At 37.9% G+C, this 21884-nt stretch overlaps 3 protein-coding genes across 3 annotated transcripts; 2 read left to right on the forward strand and 1 right to left on the reverse strand.

Annotated features, from left to right (window-relative positions):
- The first annotated feature begins 1 nt into the window (after window position 1).
- On the forward strand, window positions 2–2587 carry LOC101291019 (pentatricopeptide repeat-containing protein At5g40410, mitochondrial-like). Its single transcript, XM_004292346.1, has 2 exons — window positions 2–120; window positions 778–2587. Exons 1-2 carry the CDS (start codon window positions 2–4, stop codon window positions 2585–2587), a joined length of 1929 nt encoding a protein of 642 aa, XP_004292394.1.
- Window positions 2588–2854: 267 nt separating this feature from the next.
- On the reverse strand, window positions 2855–4762 carry LOC101305229 (probable LRR receptor-like serine/threonine-protein kinase At4g08850-like). Its single transcript, XM_004290195.1, has one exon. It carries the CDS (start codon window positions 4554–4556, stop codon window positions 3117–3119), a length of 1440 nt encoding a protein of 479 aa, XP_004290243.1. The 5' UTR covers window positions 4557–4762; the 3' UTR covers window positions 2855–3116.
- A 3321-nt stretch (window positions 4763–8083) lies between these two features.
- LOC101305523 (SCY1-like protein 2-like) lies at window positions 8084–18507 on the forward strand. The gene is made up of 14 exons (XM_004290196.1): window positions 8084–8799; window positions 9578–9682; window positions 10009–10119; window positions 10588–10770; window positions 11181–11307; window positions 12215–12276; window positions 12418–12504; window positions 12969–13055; window positions 13583–13696; window positions 14193–14321; window positions 15126–15188; window positions 16411–16572; window positions 16698–16816; window positions 17029–18507. Exons 1-14 carry the CDS (start codon window positions 8311–8313, stop codon window positions 17975–17977), a joined length of 2787 nt encoding a protein of 928 aa, XP_004290244.1. The 5' UTR covers window positions 8084–8310; the 3' UTR covers window positions 17978–18507.
- The last annotated feature ends 3377 nt before the right edge of the window (window positions 18508–21884 follow it).

Raw genomic sequence — 21884 nt, forward strand, 5'->3', positions numbered from 1 at the left:
AATGAAAGCTGAGCTGATATTGAAGTTACCTGAGTCCTTGGTTCTGAAGCGATGGACATTGGATGTGGGGAAGCCAGTGAACTTTCATAATTTGTCTGACAGGAATTCGCAAATGGTAAGGTATGCATCGTTGGTTTCCGAAATCAAAAGTGTATGTTTCCCAGCATCTATAACTGAGGAAGGAACCAAGAAGATGAAAGGTGAAATTGCCAAGCTGGCCCGAGATGGCACAGAGAGCCAAACCCACAGTGGATTGCAGAATTTGATACATCGTCACCAACTTCATGTTGGATCAGATGCCCACAGCTTTACCGGTATTTCAGTTGGCATCAATGCCGGACATTACACTCGCAGTCTTCCTCCGGGTGAATTCAGAACCTACTTCTTTTGAACTAGACTGCAATATATGCTGCCTTTGTTTTGTGTAACTACACCCGTCCATGCCCTCCTCCATTTTCTAAGGCTTTGCAGCTTTTGTATTCTGACCTATGCCACAGAGGCACAGACCCTGACAGATTATGTAACATTATTCAGTGGCATGTTTAATCCAAGTGCTGAAGGGTTTCAAGCGATCACTTGTTGAATTTATGATCCAACTTGTATACAACTATATTTAGACGTAATAAAGTAATAAACGACACCGTTTGGGGCAGTATAACTTGAGCAGAGTAGTTGGGCGCTCAAAACTTAAAGCATCTTAGAAAAGAGCGAGTAATGGGAGATGATAAGACTACGTTCTTGTTCATCGTCTCTGCTTAACTTTCCCTTCCATTTCAGAACTCATCAAATCCAAAGCCCACAATGTATCTACAAGCTCTTCACCCAGAAAGCATTCCATAATGCACATTCAAACCCACAGACTCCTCTTTCTGCTCTCATTTCTGCTATAAGCTCCTGCCCTTCTGTCTCCTACTGCCGTGCCATTCACGCATGTGTGATCAAGTCTTACAGTTACAGTGATGGGTTCATTGGCGATCAGCTGGTTTCGTGTTATGCTAAGATGGGTTCTGCTGAAGATGCACTCAACCTGTTTGATGAAATGCCCAAGAGGGACTTGGTCTCCTGGAATTCTTTGATTTCCGGGTTTTCGCCAAGAGGGTATGTTGAGAAATGCTTGAATGCTTTATTTAGGATGAGGTTTGAAGTGGGAATAGAACCCAATGAGGTTACGCTTATATCTGTTGTCTCAGCTTGTGCTAGCAGAGGAGCTGTTGATGAAGGTATGCACATTCATGGACTTGCACTGAAATTGGGTTTGTTGTGGGAACCAAAGCTTGTGAATTCTCTGATCAATCTGTATGGAAAGTCGGGGTATTTGGATGCAGTTTGTCGATTGATTGAAACTATGCCGATGCAGAATGTAGTGTCATGGAATCTAATGATTGCAATTCACGCTCAAAATGGATCTGCGGCAGAGGGATTGAATTGCTTTAATCTCATGAGAAGGGCCGGTGTTTATCCTGCTGATGGTACTGTGGTGTCCTTGCTTCAGGTTTGCGAGAATTTAGAATTAGGGAAACTAGCAGAGGGTGTCCATGGTGTAATCATCAAATGTGGTCTTAGTGCAAATGTCAGAGTTGCAACCGGAGTTCTAGATTTGTATGCGAAGTTGGGGAGGTTAGATTATTCACTTGAGGTTTTCAAGGAGTTAATCAATCCGGACAAAGTAGCTTGGACTGCAATGCTTGCAGGTTATGCTACACATGGATATGGACAAGAAGCTGTGGAGATCTTTGAAAACATGGTTAGGAAAGGTGTACAGCCTGATCATGTCACCTTCACTCATTTGTTAAGTGCTTGTAGCCATTCAGGACTTGTCAAGGAAGGGAGAAATTACTTCAACATTATGTCAGAAGTCTATGGAGTCGAGCCTAGGTTGGATCACTATTCATGCATGGTTGATCTTCTGGGTCGCTCTGGGCTTCTGAATGATGCTTACGAGCTGATTAAACAAATGCCAATGGAGCCAAACTCTGGCGTATGGGGGGCTATTTTTGGTGCTTGTAGAATGTATGGTAACATTGAGCTTGGGAAGGAAGTTGCAGAGAGGTTATTTGCTTTAGAGCCATCCGACTCCAGAAACTATATCATGCTATCAAATATGTACTCTGCAGCTGGTTTATGGAGGGACGCTTCGCAAGTGAGGGCTGTGATGAAGGAGAAAGGTCTGGCGAGAACCCCAGGATGCAGTTTTATTGAGTATAGAAATGAAATTCATCGGTTTGTTGTGGGCGATCAGTCTCACCCCGAGTCGGTGAGGATATATGCCAAGCTGGAAGAAGTGATTGGAAAGATTCGGAAGGCTGGATTTGTGTCTCAAACAGAATTTATTCTACATGATGTTGAAGAGGCAGTGAAAGAAGATATGATCAGTGAGCACAGTGAAAAATTGGCCATTGCATTTGGCCTTTTGGTGATTAATGCTGGCATGCCAATAATTATTACCAAGAACCTTCGAATTTGTGGCGATTGTCATGGCGCTGCAAAGTTCATATCATTGATTGAGAAGCGAACTATCATAATTCGAGATTCTAAGCGGTTCCATCATTTCACTAATGGTGTATGCACTTGTGGAGATTATTGGTAAATCCTGTGCACCACGCTAGCAGCTGTTTGGCACAATTGACTTGGTCTAAGTCTCTCGGCCTACTTGCTATCAGGTTTTCTGTTTTCTTATAGCATGGTGGTGCAGTTATTTGTTTCCCATGTCAAGTCGAAGCCAATATTCAAGTACTGGCAGCTGCCCAGGGAATTGACCAATGGTAAGAGTGTATTTCATTTGCTGGTAATTTATGCATTGTTTCACTTATCCCAGAAGACATTTAGTGCTAAATAAATAGGGTAGACTCTTACAGAAAAAGTTCCTGTTACCATAACAGGAAAGTTTGATTTGCCTTTTATTTCTACTAACATAAACTCTACAGAACATAGAAGATAAAGAAAGATTTGTTTTTTCTCCTTCTCCTAATATCAAGTGAACTTATCCCAACTTATCACTCCATACTCTTTTATTTCCTTCAAGCTTCTTGTGTTTTTAATCACCAACAGCAAGCCTACAAATACTAAGTTAGCATGAGTGCATGACCATGTGGTATGAGGCTGTTCTGACTTACTACCTAGGCCTTTTTACATGCAGCCAGTGGAGAACCGCAGAGACAATCGTTCCCCAAAAATGCTGAAGCCGGAAACTTGGTGGCCGGGAGTTGTCCACACAGATGATTATAGCTCACGTTCAGTCTGTCAAGCCCAATCACTGCCTTAGGCACCTTCCCGAATACCAAATTCCTTGATACATCCAAGTGCTTCAATGTCTGCACAATCCTCAAGCTCTCAAGATTAAACTTCAACTTGTTTCCAGAAGCCCAAAAACCCACCAAGTAATCAGTCTTGTTCAGCAATCCAATCGGACTGCCCGTAATCTGATTCCAAGACAAATCAATGTAGTCATAGTAATAGGTCTGCGCAGGCTTCCAGTCCTCCAGCTTCATCTTAATCCCGCAGTTTGCAAGCTTCAGAGAGTAAATAATCGGCGAAGAAGTAACCCATTTCGGAATCTCCTTCAGATGGAACTTGTTGTAAGACAAATCAAGTGACTCAATGCCTTTCACATTCAGCTGCGGAAATGGATCCACAAGTTGATTATTTGAAAGATCGAGATTGAAGATCTTGGTCAAATTAGCAAGTGTGGTCGGCACAGTGCCTGTTAACATATTGTGACCAAGATCAAGTGTGTCGAGGGTCTTGAAGTTTCCTAGAAACGCTGGGATTTGACCGGTCAATGCATTGTGGCCAAGCTCAAGGTAGATCAATTTTGGCGCCAAAGCAGAGATTGAAGCTGGGATTTTCCCAGTAAATTTATTGCGGAAAAGCCTGAGAATTCGGAGCTCGGGAAATGAGGCGAAGAAGTCGGGAATGGGACCCGACAACCCGTTTCGCTCGAGAGTCAAAAATGTGAGCTTGTTGAGGTTTTTGATGCCGTTTGGGATCGACCCGGTTAATATGTTGCCGCCGAGTTTGAGCTGAGTCAACTGAGTCAGCTTAGAAATTGAGCTCGGGATCGGACCGGTGAAGCGGTTGAAGTAAAAGCTGAGTGCTTCGAGTTGGGTCAAGTTGCCGACGGAAGCGAGTATCCGACCCGAGAGCTTGCTGTTTTCGATGTAGACGTACTTGAGATTGGGGAGGTGGAAAAGAAAAGCCGGGAAGGGACCGGTGAGGTTTCTGAGATTCTGGAGATAGATGCCGCTGAGGAATGTGAGCTTTGAGAGGGAGGGAGAGATTGTACCGGATAAAAAGGAGTTGGGCTTGTCGAGTTGGCCGGTGACGGACAGCTGTGTGACGCGGTTGTTGTCGCATTGTACGCCGGACCAGGTGCAGCAGTCGGTGCCTTTCTTCCATGAGGTGAGCATGTTGGAGGGGTCGGCTGTGATGCCTGACTTGAAGGCGAGCAGGCCGGTTTCGTCGTCCACGTGGCAGGCGGCGGAGGTTGGGGTGAGGGAGCGGAGGGTGAGGATGAAGAGGAGGAGGAGGAGGAGGGAGAGGTGGTGTTCGAGCTTCATGGTGTTCTGGTTTGTGAGATTGTTGTTGTGAAAATGTGAAGTGAAGAAGAGAGTGAGATGGGGTTTATATAGTGAAAGAAGTGAGGAGGGTCGAAGCAGCTAAGCATTGATTGACCGACAATTTTAGTAGCAGATCCCAAAAAGTTGAACATGACAAGTTGGGTAAGGTGGTGCGTGAGATTGAGAGCTGGGGTTTCTCTTTAAGGGAATGGATTGGTCAGACACGGCGGCTTTGGCAGTGGTCAAAGGTTGGATCCAGCAATGGAAAAGTAGAGAGTGTCCAAGTGTTTCCCATTCTGGTGAAAGTCCATCATAAATGTTGTACTGTTCTAGATGACACATGGGATAATCTTGATTGCCTAAACTGGGTTGTTGCAGCTGGAACATGAGGCTCAATTTGTACTATGGATGACATGAAGTTAGATAGTTACCTGAATTGGCAAGTGGTTGGTTGACAGATTGCTAAATTTGGATTCTTGGTCGACCAACTTCACTTCATCTCCAGAGTTAATTGCTCATCAGAGAGAGAGAGAGTAGGTGAATTTTTATTTATTGGGGCATTGAGAGTCCTGCATCCTTGTTTATTTATTTGGGCATTGGTCACTATGGTGTCTGCTCTCTGTAATCGAAAAAAATGGTGTCTGCTCTTTCTCAACATTGATCATTTGTTTTATGAAGTGATGAGTCCTCCCATCATGCTCGTATCTTGCTGTTGCTAAAATAGAACTTTTACTTTGCTTTGTGGATGTGTGCTAAAACTCATAAAAGAAGAAGATAATCTTACGGAAATAGAATGTCGACATAGCAAGTCCAACACGTAACAGAAGGTGAGAGAATAGAAGGCTCTTGTATAAGCAAGTGTTGATATGTTGTGGGGGTAAAAACTTTTGAGAAGTGTCTTTAGGCGCAATATGGGTTAACACGATTTTGTTGAAGAAATATCTAGTCGATAAGGTATTGTCTCGACGAGGACTGTTTAAAGGAGATTTACTTGAGGAAACTACAACTCCCATCAATTTTCCTCTCCAGTGTTTGGAAGGAATGCAGCCGAATTTTATTTTGAAATTTATGAGGGAAATTGAATTCTTGTGGTGAAGGGAAGGTAGGCTTGGTAGAATTAGTGAATTACACACGATACGAAAACGAACGAAATTATAAGGATTTGGTTTGAGGTTTATAGGTTTGGTTTCATATAGGATCACCATGATAAGAACACGATTTTTAATGGTTTGGTTTAGGGTTAAACCGGTAATACGATAAAACTCATTAACATAAGAGTAATTGTATAATTTTCTATTTTCTTGTCTATTATTATAAGAAACCCTAGGCAACTATTTTGTTCATCACACTCTCTTTCACCATACATATACTACAAACTCAACTCTGAAGAAAATAAGTGTAATTTTAACATATATTCATCAAGATCTATATGTCGTCGTTATAGGAAATTTAAAAAAGAAATAAAGAATATTTACATATTATAATAATTATTTTTTGATGGGTTTTGACGGTTAACACGATAATTTATGGTTTGGTTTTGGTTTTAACATAATGTTTACGATAACTTAACGGTTTATTATCGTGTGACATGATAAATATATGAAACGAAGTAAATATGACACGAACACGACACGACACGATGTTTTGCTAGGTTTAGCGGATGGAACCATTTTCCACTCAATTTTCATTTCATGTGAGAATCACTTTTCTTTCCCACTGAACAATTACTTTTCTTCCCCAAGGGCTTGATTCCATAAACCAAACATAGCCTTAAGTGAATTTAGTTATGGTTGAACTGTAGCTCATGGTGGATTGGGTTGTGGTTGAAGTGCAATATCCTCGAGGTGGATTTAACAGTGGCTGTAAACACTCCTTCTAATGATGAAGCAAAATTGGCCAATAGGGAAGCAAGTTCATGAGAATCCAAAGTGATCGGAAGCACTTCCTTATGTTGTTCGAAAAGTATCGTTATGGATCCACTCACGCATGACTTGAACATTAAGCATGGATTCGGCTCCTCTAAAGTAAAGTTAGTAAATTTCATAAAATCTCTTACCTCCATCTAATCTAATGGCTCAAAAATATCCACATGCATCAATTCATTACAAAAAATGTTGAAAATTCTTTTATATATTGACAATAACTCTAAATGCTTTATTTCTCTTCTTTTTTTTCTTTTTTTTTATTTAACCTCCATCTTTGTTCTCTTCTGTAAACATTTGCTTCAACTCCATGGATTTTTCAGCAAAGCAAAGTTGCAAAGATTCATGGTGCATATGAATGCTTCGGTGCTTAAAAAGATTATTGCAATATTCATAAACAATTGTGATTACCTTAACCAAATTATAAACAAAAAGCTTTAGAAAAAAATTGGGTAGATCGATCCTACAGTTCAATTATATACAGAAAAACCAACTATATTGGAAAACCCATGACCATCATCTCCAGAAATCAATATAGAATGCAAATTACGGAGGCTATGGTCTAGAGACTACATGAAGATAAACTTGTGAAACCACTTTGGAATGAATGAAACGAAGGCTTTTCATTCTTTTCTATTCAAAGCTGATCATCAAGTTTATTTATCAATTCAGAATTTCAGATATGAAGATTCGCTTGATCAAAGATCGATGAAGATATATATCACGATATACAACCACTTTTTTGTTGTTTTTTTTTCTGAGAAAAAAAGAATTTTATAGAAATAAATGAATAGATTTTCAAATAAATGATTTTATTTAACCTAGATATTTTGAACCATTAGATTAGACGGAGATTAGAGATTTTATGAAATTTACTAACTTTATGGCTTGCTCACTTTAGAGGAGCCGGATCCATTAAGCATACCATTATCATTATGCGCATTAATCCAAATATTCACTTGATCTCAGCTGCAAATATCGGAGAAATCAAACATTTGAGGTAAGCAACCAACCTATTGAAACGCTTATTACAACTTCAGCTATTGCTAATTTGAGCGTCGAAGTACCTCTTGCAGATATTCCACTCATTTATATTTAAAAACTAAATTTTTCAAACACAAGATCCAAACATCCTCGCTCATTTTATGATCACGAAGCTTTAATTCCCACCCCAATCAAAAGAAATACGGTAAGTCTTTTAATATTTTTTTCCGTACTAACATCAAGCTTTTGGTCTGCAACAAGAAAATTTAGAGCAAAATATACAGGGTGCCACAATGCGCATGTTCATATGATTGGGCAAACTATCACAATGGATTAATTTAGATCACAACTACGACTATAAAATGATTAATTTTAGTAACTTTAAAAACCAGACCGGGTTTAAATATGAAATTTTTTTTCTTCAAAATCTAGCCTAATTTTGAGTCGATACATAACGAATGAGCTGAACATAATCAACTCGGACCCCTAAATAAGAAGGTATGTGGCACCGACTATTCAAGTATAGTCGTGGCGACTGATGACCAAACAATTACGATGAAACCCAGAGAAGAGAGATTATAAGAAAAGCCAACGGAAAACAGCACGGAGAGAATTGTATTTAAAAGAAAAATTTAGAAATAAAAATAAAAATGAAAAACAAGGCACTCTGTGTCAGACAACAGAAAGCAAAGCAGCGATGATGATCTGAGACCCTCCCTCCTCCTCCTTCTCTCTTCCTCATTCAAATCTTAAACCCTAGAATTCCCAATCCTATACCTATATACATCTCTCCGATTCTCTCTCTTTTGATCAAACAATCACATTGCAATTCCCAATCCAATCCCACCATGTCTCTGAACATGAAGACCTTACAGCAAGCCCTGGCCAAGGCCGGCGCCGTCATCGAGAAGACCGTCCAGACCACGGTGCAGGAAGTCGCCGGGCCCAGGCCTCTTCAGGACTACGAGCTCTTCGACCAGATCGGCTCCGCCGGCCCCGCCCTCGTCTGGAAGCTCTACAACGCCAAGGCGGCGCGTGGAGGCCAACATCAGTATCCCACTGTCTGCGTCTGGGTCTTGGATAAGAAGGCTCTCTCCGAGGCGCGTGTTAGGGCGGGGCTCTCCAAGGCCGCCGAGGACGCGTTTCTCGACATCATTAGGGCCGATGCGGCGAGGCTGGTGCGGCTGAGGCACCCCGGGGTGGTGCACGTGGTGCAGGCATTGGATGAGAACAAGAATGCCATGGCTATGGTCACCGAGCCTTTGTTTGCGTCGGTGGCCAATGCAGTTGGCAATCTGGACAATATGGCCAAGGTGCCCAAGGAGCTTAAAGGAATGGTATGTAGGCATGTAGCTCTCTACTATTGATTTTGCCAGATGCCACTGTTTTAAGTTTGTTCGAGTTTCGCTAGTTGTAATGTTAGTGAGTTAGTGATTAGGGAATGGATGTTCATTTTCTGCTGCACATTGTGAATTTAGAAAGCTAGCTTGAATTCAGTTGCTTTAGTGTTGATCAGTGAAACTCTAGCGATTCAGAGAGTGAACATTTGAGTAAAGTTAGTAAGCGGATGCTCATTCTTATTTGATGCATTTTGATTGATGCGTTTTTTAGCAGTGTATGTTACTCGAGTACAGTGAGTTCTTTTCTTTCTTAGGAATTTAGAGATTCCACTTTGAGGCTATTTACTTTTTGCACTGGTGTGTTCATATGGTTCTAAGTAATTTTTGCCATGTTATTATCTTACTTGGGCTTGCAAAGTTTGCTTGTATCATGTAGTAATTTGTAGGGTTATATCTTTATCCCTCCGAAATGATTACTCAACAATTTGAGTTGTACAAGTTGGCTATTCATTTTGATGTTCAGCATGCATATCATACTTGTCCTTGGCAGAGAGAATCAAGATGTTAAGAACAATTTTGATACGATTGGGCTCGTTAAATTGAGATTATAAAGTAGAAATTACAATTGAGGGCTTGGCTATTTGAGAAAAATATATTCTAAAAGATACCAATTTATGAAACAGTTGAACTTTCATTTAATATTTTTCTTTTATATACTTTAAAAAGTGATCATATTGTATCCTAGTAGCTCAAAAAGATTTTTTTTACTATCCAGGAAATGGGTTTGTTGGAAGTGAAGCATGGTTTGCTCCAGATAGCGGAGTCCTTGGACTTTCTCCATAACAATGCGCGTCTTATTCACCGAGCTATATCACCCGAGGTAAAAAATATCTTTATTTTTTAGTTTGTCTTATCATTTGTAAATTTTTGAATTAAGCATTGAGCAAGGTAGACTCCCTTTAGATATTACTCTTCTGGTTTGCTAGTTGATCTGTTTAATAAACGAGATGGGTTTATCAAGAGGCTCTACACCCAATTGTCATTGACTATTGTGAAAAGATCTAATAAGGAAAATGTTTTGTCACTTCATCACTAATGATGGTTTGATGATCTTTCCTTGTGACTTAAATCATCATGCTTGTTCTTCAAGTTGGAGGTTTGAGAAATATTGAGTATGTCAATTAATGTGAATTCATATATGTTCAGAATGTGTTTATTACATCAAGTGGAGCATGGAAGCTTGGTGGATTTGGTTTTGCAATCTCAACAGATCAGGCCTCAGGCAATATGGCTAATGTTCAGGAATTTCATTACGCGGTAACTTAAGCCTTGATAGGATTTGTAAATAAACTATGTTATTGTATCTCACCTTCCCATTCCAATATTGTGAACTCATACTTTCTTTTCCGATTCAAGTTAGGTTTCGATCTCTTATACAGCATATAGTTCACGATTAACACTTATCCATGGGCGGTTCTCGCTTACTTTATATCGTGTGAATGTCTTATTATTATTATAGTTTTTTTTTCATCAATGTAGTTTTGTAATTGCTGTTGCTACATCTTTGAAACAGATATTTTTAGCATGCCGGTCTTCCTTAAAATTGGTTAAGAGTTTTGATCTATGCTTTTATGAGCCGTATGCTTCTTTATGCAATCAATGACTGCTTAGGTTCATTTGTGTTAAGGTTAGGTAGTTCCATTCAGAAGGTAGATTTCACAATTTATCAGTGATCCATATGTAGCAACCATTATATAAGTTGAAAACTTGAAATTGATTGTGCAGGAGTATGATGTTGAGGACTCTGTACTACCACTCCAGCCATCACTGAATTACACTGCTCCTGAACTTGCTAGGAGTAAAGCATTGTCGGCCGGATGTTCTTCTGATATTTTCAGCTTTGGATGTCTTGCCTATCACTTGGTTGCATGCAAGCCTTTGTTTGACTGCCACAATAATGTCAAGATGGTACGCTTGATATCTATTCTTGTTTCTTATACAAATGTTGGCATTGCAATTGGTTTATGGAAGTATATGTTGTTGTTTCCATTGCTAGTGATTCTCATTCCTGATCCATGATTCATGACTTATTCTCCTAATCTCCTACAAATGCCGTAACATTTACATGTCCTGTTCTGTGTTCTTGTTGTTTTGGAAGTGTTATCAATAGATTAAAAAATGAATTGTCTAGCTTGTACCGCTTTTTCTTTTGGTGGGAAGGGAGGAATGCCAGTGTTTATGCCAGGAAAGCAAGTCCTCTTTTGGCATGCTCGACTCCATTTATACCCAATTAAACCTCAACTGGATTGTTCCTTCAAATTTGATTCTTGATTTTGTTGTATCAGCAATAATGTTTCTTCATATGTTTGTTTCTGCAGTACATGAATACCTTAAGTTACTTATCTAGTGAAGCTTTCTCCTCTATTCCTTCTGAGTTGGTTCCTGACTTGCAAAGGATGATCTCGACAAATGAGTCTTTCAGGCCAACTGCAATTGATTTTACAGGTAATTCTCTGTCAACCTTACTCTATTAGATCTTCCTCAGTGGATCAGGAAAACTTCCTGTTGTTCTATTTGATATAGAATTAAGAGTGAAGTTAGTGTAGATAGTCGTAACTCGAGTTCAGGATACAGAGAGGTAATATATGGCAGATTTGAATTATAAATGAGTATCCCAGAAGATGACTTGGGCTTATCCCGAGTATTGAGGCAGGGTAGGGAATTGGGTGAGGATTGAGTTAGATCAGGGTTTGATTTCCCTCCAATGTAACAAAAAGAGAAAAAGGAATATGCCAGAAAGCCTATTTAACTATGATGGTCCTAACTTCATGTAACCAAAATTGTATGAAGTAAAAATGAATAGTAATCAAACCCTAAAGAACTTTTATGAACCACAAAATAAGTCTAATGGGATAATGTCATTGCAATGTTATACAACCTTTGCAACAAGAAATGATGTAATGTAAGAGAGGATTAGAGAAAAAGAACCTAGTGGAAGACTTGAGTTTATCATCATTGATCATTTTATTACCAACTTATGGTCTCATCCATGAACTAGTCATCTTCAAGTGCAAATTGTAAATAATGTTTCCTCTAAGCTTAAAGAGCAGAACAGTATTAAGTCATAATGTGCAACGTCATTGCCATTTCCCACGCCTTGAGGCATTATTTAATCATCCACATTATGAAACTCAGGTCTAGGAGTTCTGGATTTGATTGCTTAATGACTCGTGACGGCTCTCTAAATGATAGAAAAAGCTCTTTGTGGATTGCAAAAACTGATGTAGTATTATTTTCTGATTATCTTGGTCATGCTTGATTTATGCTGTGGTAGTATTTTGTTACATGCAAGTGAACTTGTATTTCTGTTTTGACTTGTAAATGAGTGTATTCATAATATTACTTCTTGCAGGTTCTCCATTTTTCCGCAATGACACTAGGTTGCGTGCTCTTCGTTTTCTCGACCACATGCTCGTATGCCTTTTCTTTAAGCTTTATCATTGGATGCTTTTGAGATATTGTCCTCAGAGTGATGTGATAATACAAAATATAAGAAATAAAACAAGTTTGACAATAATAGAAACTTTCTTATTAATATATCTTTTTAACTTGCAGGAAAGAGATAACATGCAGAAATCTGAGTTCCTAAAAGCGTTATCGGATATGTGGAAAGATTTTGATGCTCGTGTATTGCGTTATAAGGTCTCAGTTCTTTCTTATTTGATCGAATGATGTGGGATTGAATTATGTAATCTTGTTTGACTGTATTGGATATGTTTGATGTATGTTGATTTGTAATATTAAAATTTCAATAACCTCATTAAAAATAGGACAAATTTCAGTTTACTACCCTGGGGTTTACACCCCAGGTCATGTTAGTCCTTTGCCTTCTAATAGTCCTTTGACCATATTTTGAGTTTAAGAGATGAAAAAGGAGAGAAATTTCCACTTACCTGCATGTGTCTGATTACTTTTTCCTAGGAATGGAGGCTAAATGAATTGCAGTGATGAGATGAGGGTAATTAATTATAGTGTCATACTTTTAGTCATTACCACATTGGTGTTACTGTTTCTGTTTTCAATTCTGTTGAGTCAAGCATGAGAGTTAATAACTGTTTTTTGCATACTTCTGTGATTGAACGTCATTTATAATATCTTTTATCCAGGTACTGCCTCCTCTTTGCGCAGAACTCAGAAATTTGGTAATGCAACCAATGATTCTACCTATGGTTCTCATGATTGCCGAGTCTCAGGTACTAGTTACTTCGTGATTGCAATTGGAACTCAACAGCTATTGCAAACATGATTATTCCTTGTTGTTACAAATTTAATTTTGAGCCTTGTAGATCATTCTTGTCAACGACTGTCTGTCTGATCGCATCATTCTTCCAATGATAAAATAAAAATCTTAATAATGTGATCATCAGAGCTGAATTTTTTCCTAAACGTTCCCATGTATACACAGCTCATATTCCACATTTCCAATCTCATTTTTTCTTACACACTTTCAATAAACGGAGCTATGATGATGATGATGAAGTTCAGTCACTTGTTAATTGCTGTTTTTTCTCATTATCCGATATCATTTTAGAACTAAAGGGGTAGTTAAGATATCCTCAAGTATCAGGCCTCAAGTATTCTCGTTATGCATTCCCTCTCTCTCTCTCTCTCTCTCTCTCACACACACACACACACACACAGATAGTAAGTAGCTTTAGCTTTCATAATCATTAGTGTCTTTAATAGGAATAAGTGAATTGATGTTTTAAACTTATTGTAGGATAAAAATGATTTTGAGGTATCTACATTGCCAGCTCTTGTTCCTGTCCTGACCACAGCTGTGGGTGACACATTATTGCTGCTTTTGAAGCATGCAGATCTCATAATCAACAAGGTAATTGTATTACAGAATATCAGTTGCATGTTTAGTAATTCGATACCTATGCTCTTGTTTGTGTACCCTTTCTGGTCGGTCCATGAAATAGGATTCTGACTTTCTGGCATAAAAAAGGATTTGGAGTCTACTCAACTCTGTCTTAATCCCGATCTGTTAGGACCTTTGATGTTGGCTATAAGAGTTCTTCTTCTTCCTTAATGTAGTGAAGGAATGGAATTATTAAACTTGTTGTGTCAACTTTAGTTATCCTGGCAGGTTGTACAGGGTAGTCTTTCTCTCGTGTCAAAGAAATTAGTTGTCTCTGTACATTACTCTTTCTTAATATAGTGAAGGAATTATTAAACTTGTTGTGTCGATTTAAGGTGTTCCTATATTGAGTGAATTGCCTATGAACTTTAGTTATCCTGGCAGGTTGTACAGGGTAGTCTCTTAGTAATAGATGTGTTTGTACATTACATTGTTTACCTCTTATTCTGTGATGTTTTAATTGTAGACTATTCCAGATCACTTGATATTACATGTCCTTCCCATGATTGTTCGAGCTTATGAAGAGAATGATGCTCGCATACAGGAGGAGGTTTTGAAAAAATCTGCTTCCCTTGCTAAAAAACTTGATGTTCAGGTGACTACCATTGTTATTCTCTGTGTTTGTGTGCGTATATAATCTTATGTATCTATCTGTGTCTTAAAGTTTTTAAATGAGGGATGGGGATTCCCATCAGAGGCTGATTGTATAAGTTTTTGTTGTTGTCATTTGATTAGGCAAGTATCAAGTTGCTCTTATGCAGGATAGATTCTGACATTTGTAGCTTTAATATAATAAGTTGTGTCATGTTAAAGAAACAGCTGCTGTGACAAAGATGTTATTACAAAGGAAAGCAAGGGAAAAACAAGCAAATTAAACCAATAAAGTTGAGCTTGAGTGACTATGCAAGGGAGTTGAGAGGTATAGTATAAGTGGGAGCCATCGGGAGAAAGAGCAGTACCATTAGTGTTAAGTTAAGGCAGCATACTGTCACACTTTTTGGACCCAAAGCCTGCCTAGGTGGGCTGATCCAAGAGGAAGACATTGTTGGGTGGGATGTCTTGTCCCAGTGCATGTGTTACAAGTATAGAATGTCAACATAACTTTGAAGAAGATAAAGAAAAAATTGCTTGAGATGCTTTTAATAAGAATTTGTCTTATTCCAGGTCTAGGCTTTGCTTTTGTTAGGCAGTAGTGGAACATTATAATGCACATTTCTGAGTTGTAGTTTTGGATTTTATTCATTTTATCTACTGTGGTTCTTACAGAAATGTATTTCGTACATGAATAATGAGAAACACGGATGTAACTATTTAGCACGTTTGAGGATATTTTGCGTGGATGTAACTTATTTATGGGAGAGCTACTAATGTTTGTTGTCTTATATTTCATTCTTGCCAGCTAGTGAAACAAGCTATTTTGCCTCGTGTTCATGGCCTAGCTCTCAAAACAACTATTGCTGCGGTATGTATACTTTAATTTTTTAGTCATTTTATTTATTTATTATTAGTAATTTTTTTTTATTAGCACAGGCATGTTAACATGGTCATTGATATTATATATATATATATATATTTTTTTTTTTCTACCTTCCCTTGTGCTTAAAACTGTTGTAAAATGCTTTATGAGCATTCCAAGACAGACATTTCTGACCCTTGCATTGTAGAATTCATTTTGAGAGGTTATTGCGTTTGTTGATCTTGTCATCTGTCCTTGTCTTTGCCTACTGGTGTCGGGCTGACCGTGAGCTTCACTTTCTGCACAACAACTCATATTGAACTTATAATTAAATTTTTTGTTACCTCACATGCTTACTTTGGTGGGCCTTGGAGGGGCTGGCATGGGACAATGGGTGGTGTATTACACCTTACAGACATACACTAGTTGTATTATTATCCTTTTCGTCCATCCTGCTTGCATCCCATGTATTAACTAGTTTGTTGTCATTTTGCATCCTGATCCTAAAAGTATAGTGTTGCCCATCTTTCTGAAAATGTATTTAGTTCTTAAGTAAAATGTTGGATTGCCTTCCCTGTCTGTTTGTAACTTCATTTTGTCTATCCTTGCTTAACCACATGTATTACATCTTGGGGACCTTAACCTAGTTTGTTTTCATTTTGAATTTTTGTTCCTAAAATACTCAAAATGATTGTTTAGGTTGTTTGCCATCTATCTAAATGTCTTTAGTTCTTGAATTAAATTTTGGATCGCTTTCTCTATTGTTTCTAAGTCCATCATACTTGTATTATTTTCTATAGCTTATGAATAGATGTTGTGTTTCGTGCAAACAAACAAAATGCTATTTTATTACTACATTTGAATTGTTCTATAAAGTTTTTCTGTTAATAAAGTTTCTTGTAACCAATGTACACATCTTTATACATCAGCAATGAACTGATAAAATCATAAAGCTGTAGTCTATGTTTTGTATGAATTGAAGGGTATTCTGTGATGCTATTTGTTATTAAGCTGTACAATGTTATAGTACCAAGACCCTAATGGACCTAAAATAAGAATGAGGGCCCAACTGAAATTATGGGCTCAGCCAAGCTTATTGCTAGTAGTACCATGATAATTGAAGATACCTCTTGAATATTTGGAAATATGTTATTTCTGTAGATTTGTTTATTTGTTTTAACCTAATTGTAAGTGTTGAACATGACATTAAATTGGCTTCTTTGGTCAGGTGAGAGTCAATGCTTTGCTATGTTTAGGAGAACTGATTCCCACACTTGATAAGCATGCAATTCTAGAAATTTTGCAAACAATCCGGCGATGTACAGACGTTGACCGCTCTGCTCCTACTCTTATGTGTACTCTTGGCGTGTCAAACTCGATCCTTAAGCAGGTAATTGTCATCGATATTGATTCTGGTTGTGGAGTTTATTTTTCGTATCCTTTGGTAGCTTCTACTCTGGCATTCTCATGTGCAGATATTAGTACAACTTATTTTCCACAATTCTTCATTTTCAGCATGGAGTAGAGTTTGTTGCAGAGCATGTCCTCCCAATACTCATACCACTTCTTACTGCCCAGCAATTAAATGTTCAGCAGTTTGCCAAGTATATGCTTTTTGTGAAGGATATTCTGAGGTAATATCTTGATGTGTTGTGCTTCTCTAGTGTTATTTTTTTTTTCTTTGCATGCCTACATCCTGACCAAAAAAAAAAAGGGAAGAAAAGAATCTCTGCATGTTTGCATGCATATGCTCTGGAGTAATTCCTCAGATTTGTTTTTGTTCAATTACTCTTCTAGTTTTCTCCTATGAATTAGTGTTCTCTTAGATGCATTCTTTATATCACAGGAAGATAGAGGAAAAAAGGGGTGTTACTGTGACGGATTCTGGAATCCCAGAGGTAAAGCCATCATTATCTGCAAATGGCCTCCAGACCCAAGTCTCAAGCAACATAAGTGGAAATGTCTCCAGTGCTACAAATACCCGTCCAGCGTGGGATGAAGAATGGGGTCCGATTAAAAAGCAGCCTTCCAATTCCGTCCAGAATTCTACAAATAGTGTTACCCCCATTAATCCCGTAATGGTTAATGAACCAATTCAAGTAAGCTCATCACAGCCGAATTCGTTCTTACAAACTGCAGTATCAAGTCAGCAAGCAGCCGCATCATGCCCTCCGGTTGATATTGAGTGGCCTCCTCGGGCATCTTCTGGTGTGACTCCTCAGTTTGGTGATGCTGAGAAGAAATCAGATGCAGGAGTATCACCCGCTTCAAGTTTTGATGACATTGATCCTTTTGCCAACTGGCCTCCACGGCCTAGTGGCTCAGTAGGTGGGTCTGGCCCTACCAACAGTGGGGCAATGGGATTTCCAACTAATATATATGGTTCCAGTTCACTCTCAAGTACATCAAATAGTATGAGCTTGAAAAGCAATAGCAATAACAGTTGGAACTTTGACACCCAGAGTTCTATTGAGCAAATAAGAATGAATCAAGGGAATGGAACTTCCAATACTAGTAATTTGGGCAACTCAGGTTTCAACTCCCGGGATTCTCTTGGTTATATGAAACAGAATCAGGTGACACCGGCTTCAAGTGCTTATACAAATAAAAGCTCAGCTGATCTAGGATCGATATTTGCTTCTGGCAAGAATGACCAGACAGCACTTAGACTTGCTCCACCTCCCTCAACTACTGTGGGTCGAGGAAGAGGAAGAGGGAGGGGTGCTAGTTCAGTCTCTCGGTCCAGCAATGCCAAATCGTCAACTGAACAGCCGCCCCTTTTGGATCTACTATAAGTTTCTCAACACGGTTGTACCTTCACTAATGTTGAAAAGCCCACAGCAAAAGAGTTGTGAATGGCATTTGTAGAGTAGTCCTGCCATACTGTGTGGAGAGTGGGGAGACCGGTTTTGTAAATGATTTTGGGATATATACTATGTCACATTCATAGCGAGGCGACTGCTGCTGCAACAGCTCTGGAGGATGGCAAGGTTTGTTATGTAATTGTCTGTTGTGCTTTGCTTATTTTTGTTGTGATTGGCACCAAATTTTGCATAGATTAAGGCGTCTTATTCAATTATTCTGGATAGTGTATTCTTGGTTGGAAGCCCATCGATAGTGACTGGTTTTCAAATCAATAAGAGATTGAAGTTGGCTAAATGATGTTGAAATCTCTACCAAGCAATCTCTGCTAGATTGCTACTTTCGTTTGAACAATATGTGCTCCTCATTGTGACCTTGCAATGGTGTTTTTCTATTAAATTGTTGAGGAATGATACTGGTTTTAGGAGAGTTGTGAGATAGTACAATCTCGTCGTATTCTTTCTTTGTAGAATGTAAAATGTGCCGTATCTATCCACCACAGCACCACCTAAATCTTCAGTAATCCTTGCCTAGTTGGAGATGCTAATGTAACGTGCTTGAGAACACATGAAAGAGAACTGCATATGCTGTGCGGATCACTTGTTACTACGCAAATTTCTGCTAATTTAGATAGCCAGCTAGATAACTCTGGTATACCATTACCATCCACTTGTATGAGTTGTATCAGATTTAACAGAATAGTAAAGAGTTGAGAGTTAAGCACAGATAAATATCTGTGAGTGCATCTTGATCCTCACTACCCTGTAAATAAATCATATAGGAAAAACTGGAACTGGTTCTTACGTAAACTGCTGTTTGTAAGACACGCTCTCCTTCTTAGACCCTTCTTTCCAAAGGCATGTTGCTGATCGACATATGCCTAATGAATTCAATCTGCATGTATCAGAAAAAGAATAAAAAACAAAAAACAGGAAGTTGCTGGCAATAGCTTGAAAGCAAGACATAGAGAGAAGTATTGATTGGCTAATAGTTTTTTTTTTTTTTTTTGGTCAAAGGGGAAGTATATTAAGAACGAAAGAGAACAGAACAAAAGGGACAAAAAACCCCCAGAAAAAAGAGAGAGAGCTAAGGAAGTATTGATTGGCTAATAGTTACTGATTGCATTATGGCATTAAAAGACAGGGTTGAACTATAGGCACACATAAATGCTGATATACTACTCACATAATATTGCCACACTCACTGATACTTTTTGCAGTAAAATATCACTCCACAACTTGCTATGTGAGCTGAGCTAACAGTACAATTCATCTAGCAGTAGAAAGTCTGAGTAATGCACTATATATCATGTCACTGTGCCCCTAGATAAATAGGTGTACGTTCACTTCGGGACTAAACCTTTATTGCATATACCAAAAACAAATCTAACCTGGCCACTTAACTGTCAGCTAAATCTTCATATGCAGTCATGTTCCGTGCTCGTTCTAGTATGGGCCTCCTAGCATGGCAAAGGAAATACCAACAAAAACCGTTTCGGTTGGAATACTGTTGACACCGAACAGGTTCTTGGAACACATTACATGAGTTAAGCCAAGCTTCGCAAAATGAGGGTAATGGAATGGAAAGACAACTCGGTATATAAGAAAAGTGTCATTAACATTGCATAACCAGTGGATAGTGGCATCTACATTGAATCTGCAAAGAAAAATAAAGGAAAACAATAAGACACAATCTGCTATATATGGATAAGATGCACATAGAGCCAAATACAAACATTATATACATAGACATACCTGTTTTTCAGGTGTTTCTTTAAGTTTTCTCGACTCAAGATATATTCTTTATCCTTATCAAGTATAACAAACATACTTTTTCCATCAAAAAGTATGTTTGCATACACATGGTCATCCAGCTCATTTAGTATGATTCCTTGATACTTGCACTCAGAAGTCCCGCCCTTCAAAGAGAAAACTATCCAGAAAAACATAAAAAAGAGACTCAAAATTTATTAATTTCATGTTGATCATATGTAAGATATTAATGCGTACCATAATACGTATCACATCATATTATTTGATCAGTCCAAACCCATTAGAACTTTCAAAACTGAAGCCTTAAAACCATTCAATGTCAAAGGTTTACGTTAATCAAAGAATTTAAACCGTTTTCCATTTATAGTTTGAATTCACTTGTTAATTTTGGTTTCTATTTTAGGAAATCATCTTTGTATGTAAAAACCATAATAGTTGAATGAATTAATCGAGCATGCAGTTTCAATCTTCAATGTTTTTCTTTCTCCGGTCTCATATGTTTCCATTCATATTAAGAAGTAAGTACCGATCCTTTATTCCTATTACTTCCCTCAGTCCCTTTACTTAAGCAAGCGGGGGCAAAATTTGCCGAACCTAAGTTCTATCTCCTAGAAGTTTTGGATAAATTAACAATACCTTTAAGAGGTCCACCAGTGTGAGGATCATCAAGTGCAGATTTTATCATCTTATCCTTAAGAGCAGCCACGTCTTTTGGGGTAGTCAACCTGTCAAAATTGTAAAAAGAAAAAAAAATGATAATTCTTAGTTTTAGGCAAACATAAATAACATTCACTTTTCCAAAGAAAGATATTTTATTCACATGAATACTAAATACATGTTTACATTTTTTCACACAACTCGTATCGCATTTCTTAGGTGTAAAATAACTCGTACCACATTTGTATCAAAATATAGTTTTTTATAATGGGTGTTATCACAATTGGTATCAGAACTTATATATTATCTTATTGATGGTACTTGAATTCCAGTTTTGATCACAACTGGTAAATGAACTTTTCGATTTCATTTTAAATGGTACCCATCATTAATTAACTTCCTGTAACTGATTTCTTTTAGCAAATAAAGTTATTGGCATGGGTATTTTCTCAAACTACTCTTGTATACAGGTCATTTGCTATGCACATGTCAACTTTAACGGAATTTAAAGAAAGTTAGTCATATGTACTATTTAAAATGAAATTGAAAAGTTTAGGCACTGTCCTCAAAATTGAAGTTCAGGTGTATCTATTTGTGATATTTGACCTTTCTAGAATTACACAACTAGATATTCATTCTCAGTATATACCATTGATGTATATGATTGTAATAACTTACAATTATCTATTCCATTTGGCATATATAAACCCTAAATTGATGTTATATGCTAGCAAAATATATAAACTTGCAACAGATCACCATTATCAGTTATGACTAGTATATAACATCAATTACATGGAAAAAAAATTAAGGTTATTGTCATACTCATTAACTTGTGCTTATTGATTTGTTTGTTTTAATTGGAGAGTAATCACTCTTTTCAGCCTGTTCCCAATCTAGAAAAGTCATACTTGATCAATACGATACTATAACGTGTTAGGAATGAGGTGGTGACTAGTAAAATGATAAAAAGATTTTTGTTGGCATATAATAAGAAATATGTATATAATAAATTGCAAGTTTGGAGTTTTAACATACGATTCTAACTCGTATAATGCGACAGTGGAGCCGCTTCCAGTACCAAAAAATTCTTCTGTTCTAACACACGCCACTTCACATCTATCTCCCACTTCAATTACTTGATATTTCTACAGGAGCAAAAGAATAATTAAATTCAGTATTATCAATATTTGAGACTTTAGTTTAAACAAAAAGATTACATACTAGATTATTGATCGCATACCTCTTCCTCAGGCTTCCAAAAACATATGAACACTGTGCATGGTAAATCTTTTGAAATCAAAGGAGAGACTTTATGAAAAAAGTTACTTGCAAGCTCGCCAACACGAGAAATGGTAGGCTCCTCTCCCTCTAGCATGAAGTTCAATATTTTCTTCCGGACATACACAAC

This window comes from Fragaria vesca, linkage group LG2 (genome assembly GCF_000184155.1).
Source record: "Fragaria vesca subsp. vesca linkage group LG2, FraVesHawaii_1.0, whole genome shotgun sequence".
Lineage (NCBI taxonomy): Eukaryota > Viridiplantae > Streptophyta > Magnoliopsida > Rosales > Rosaceae > Fragaria > Fragaria vesca.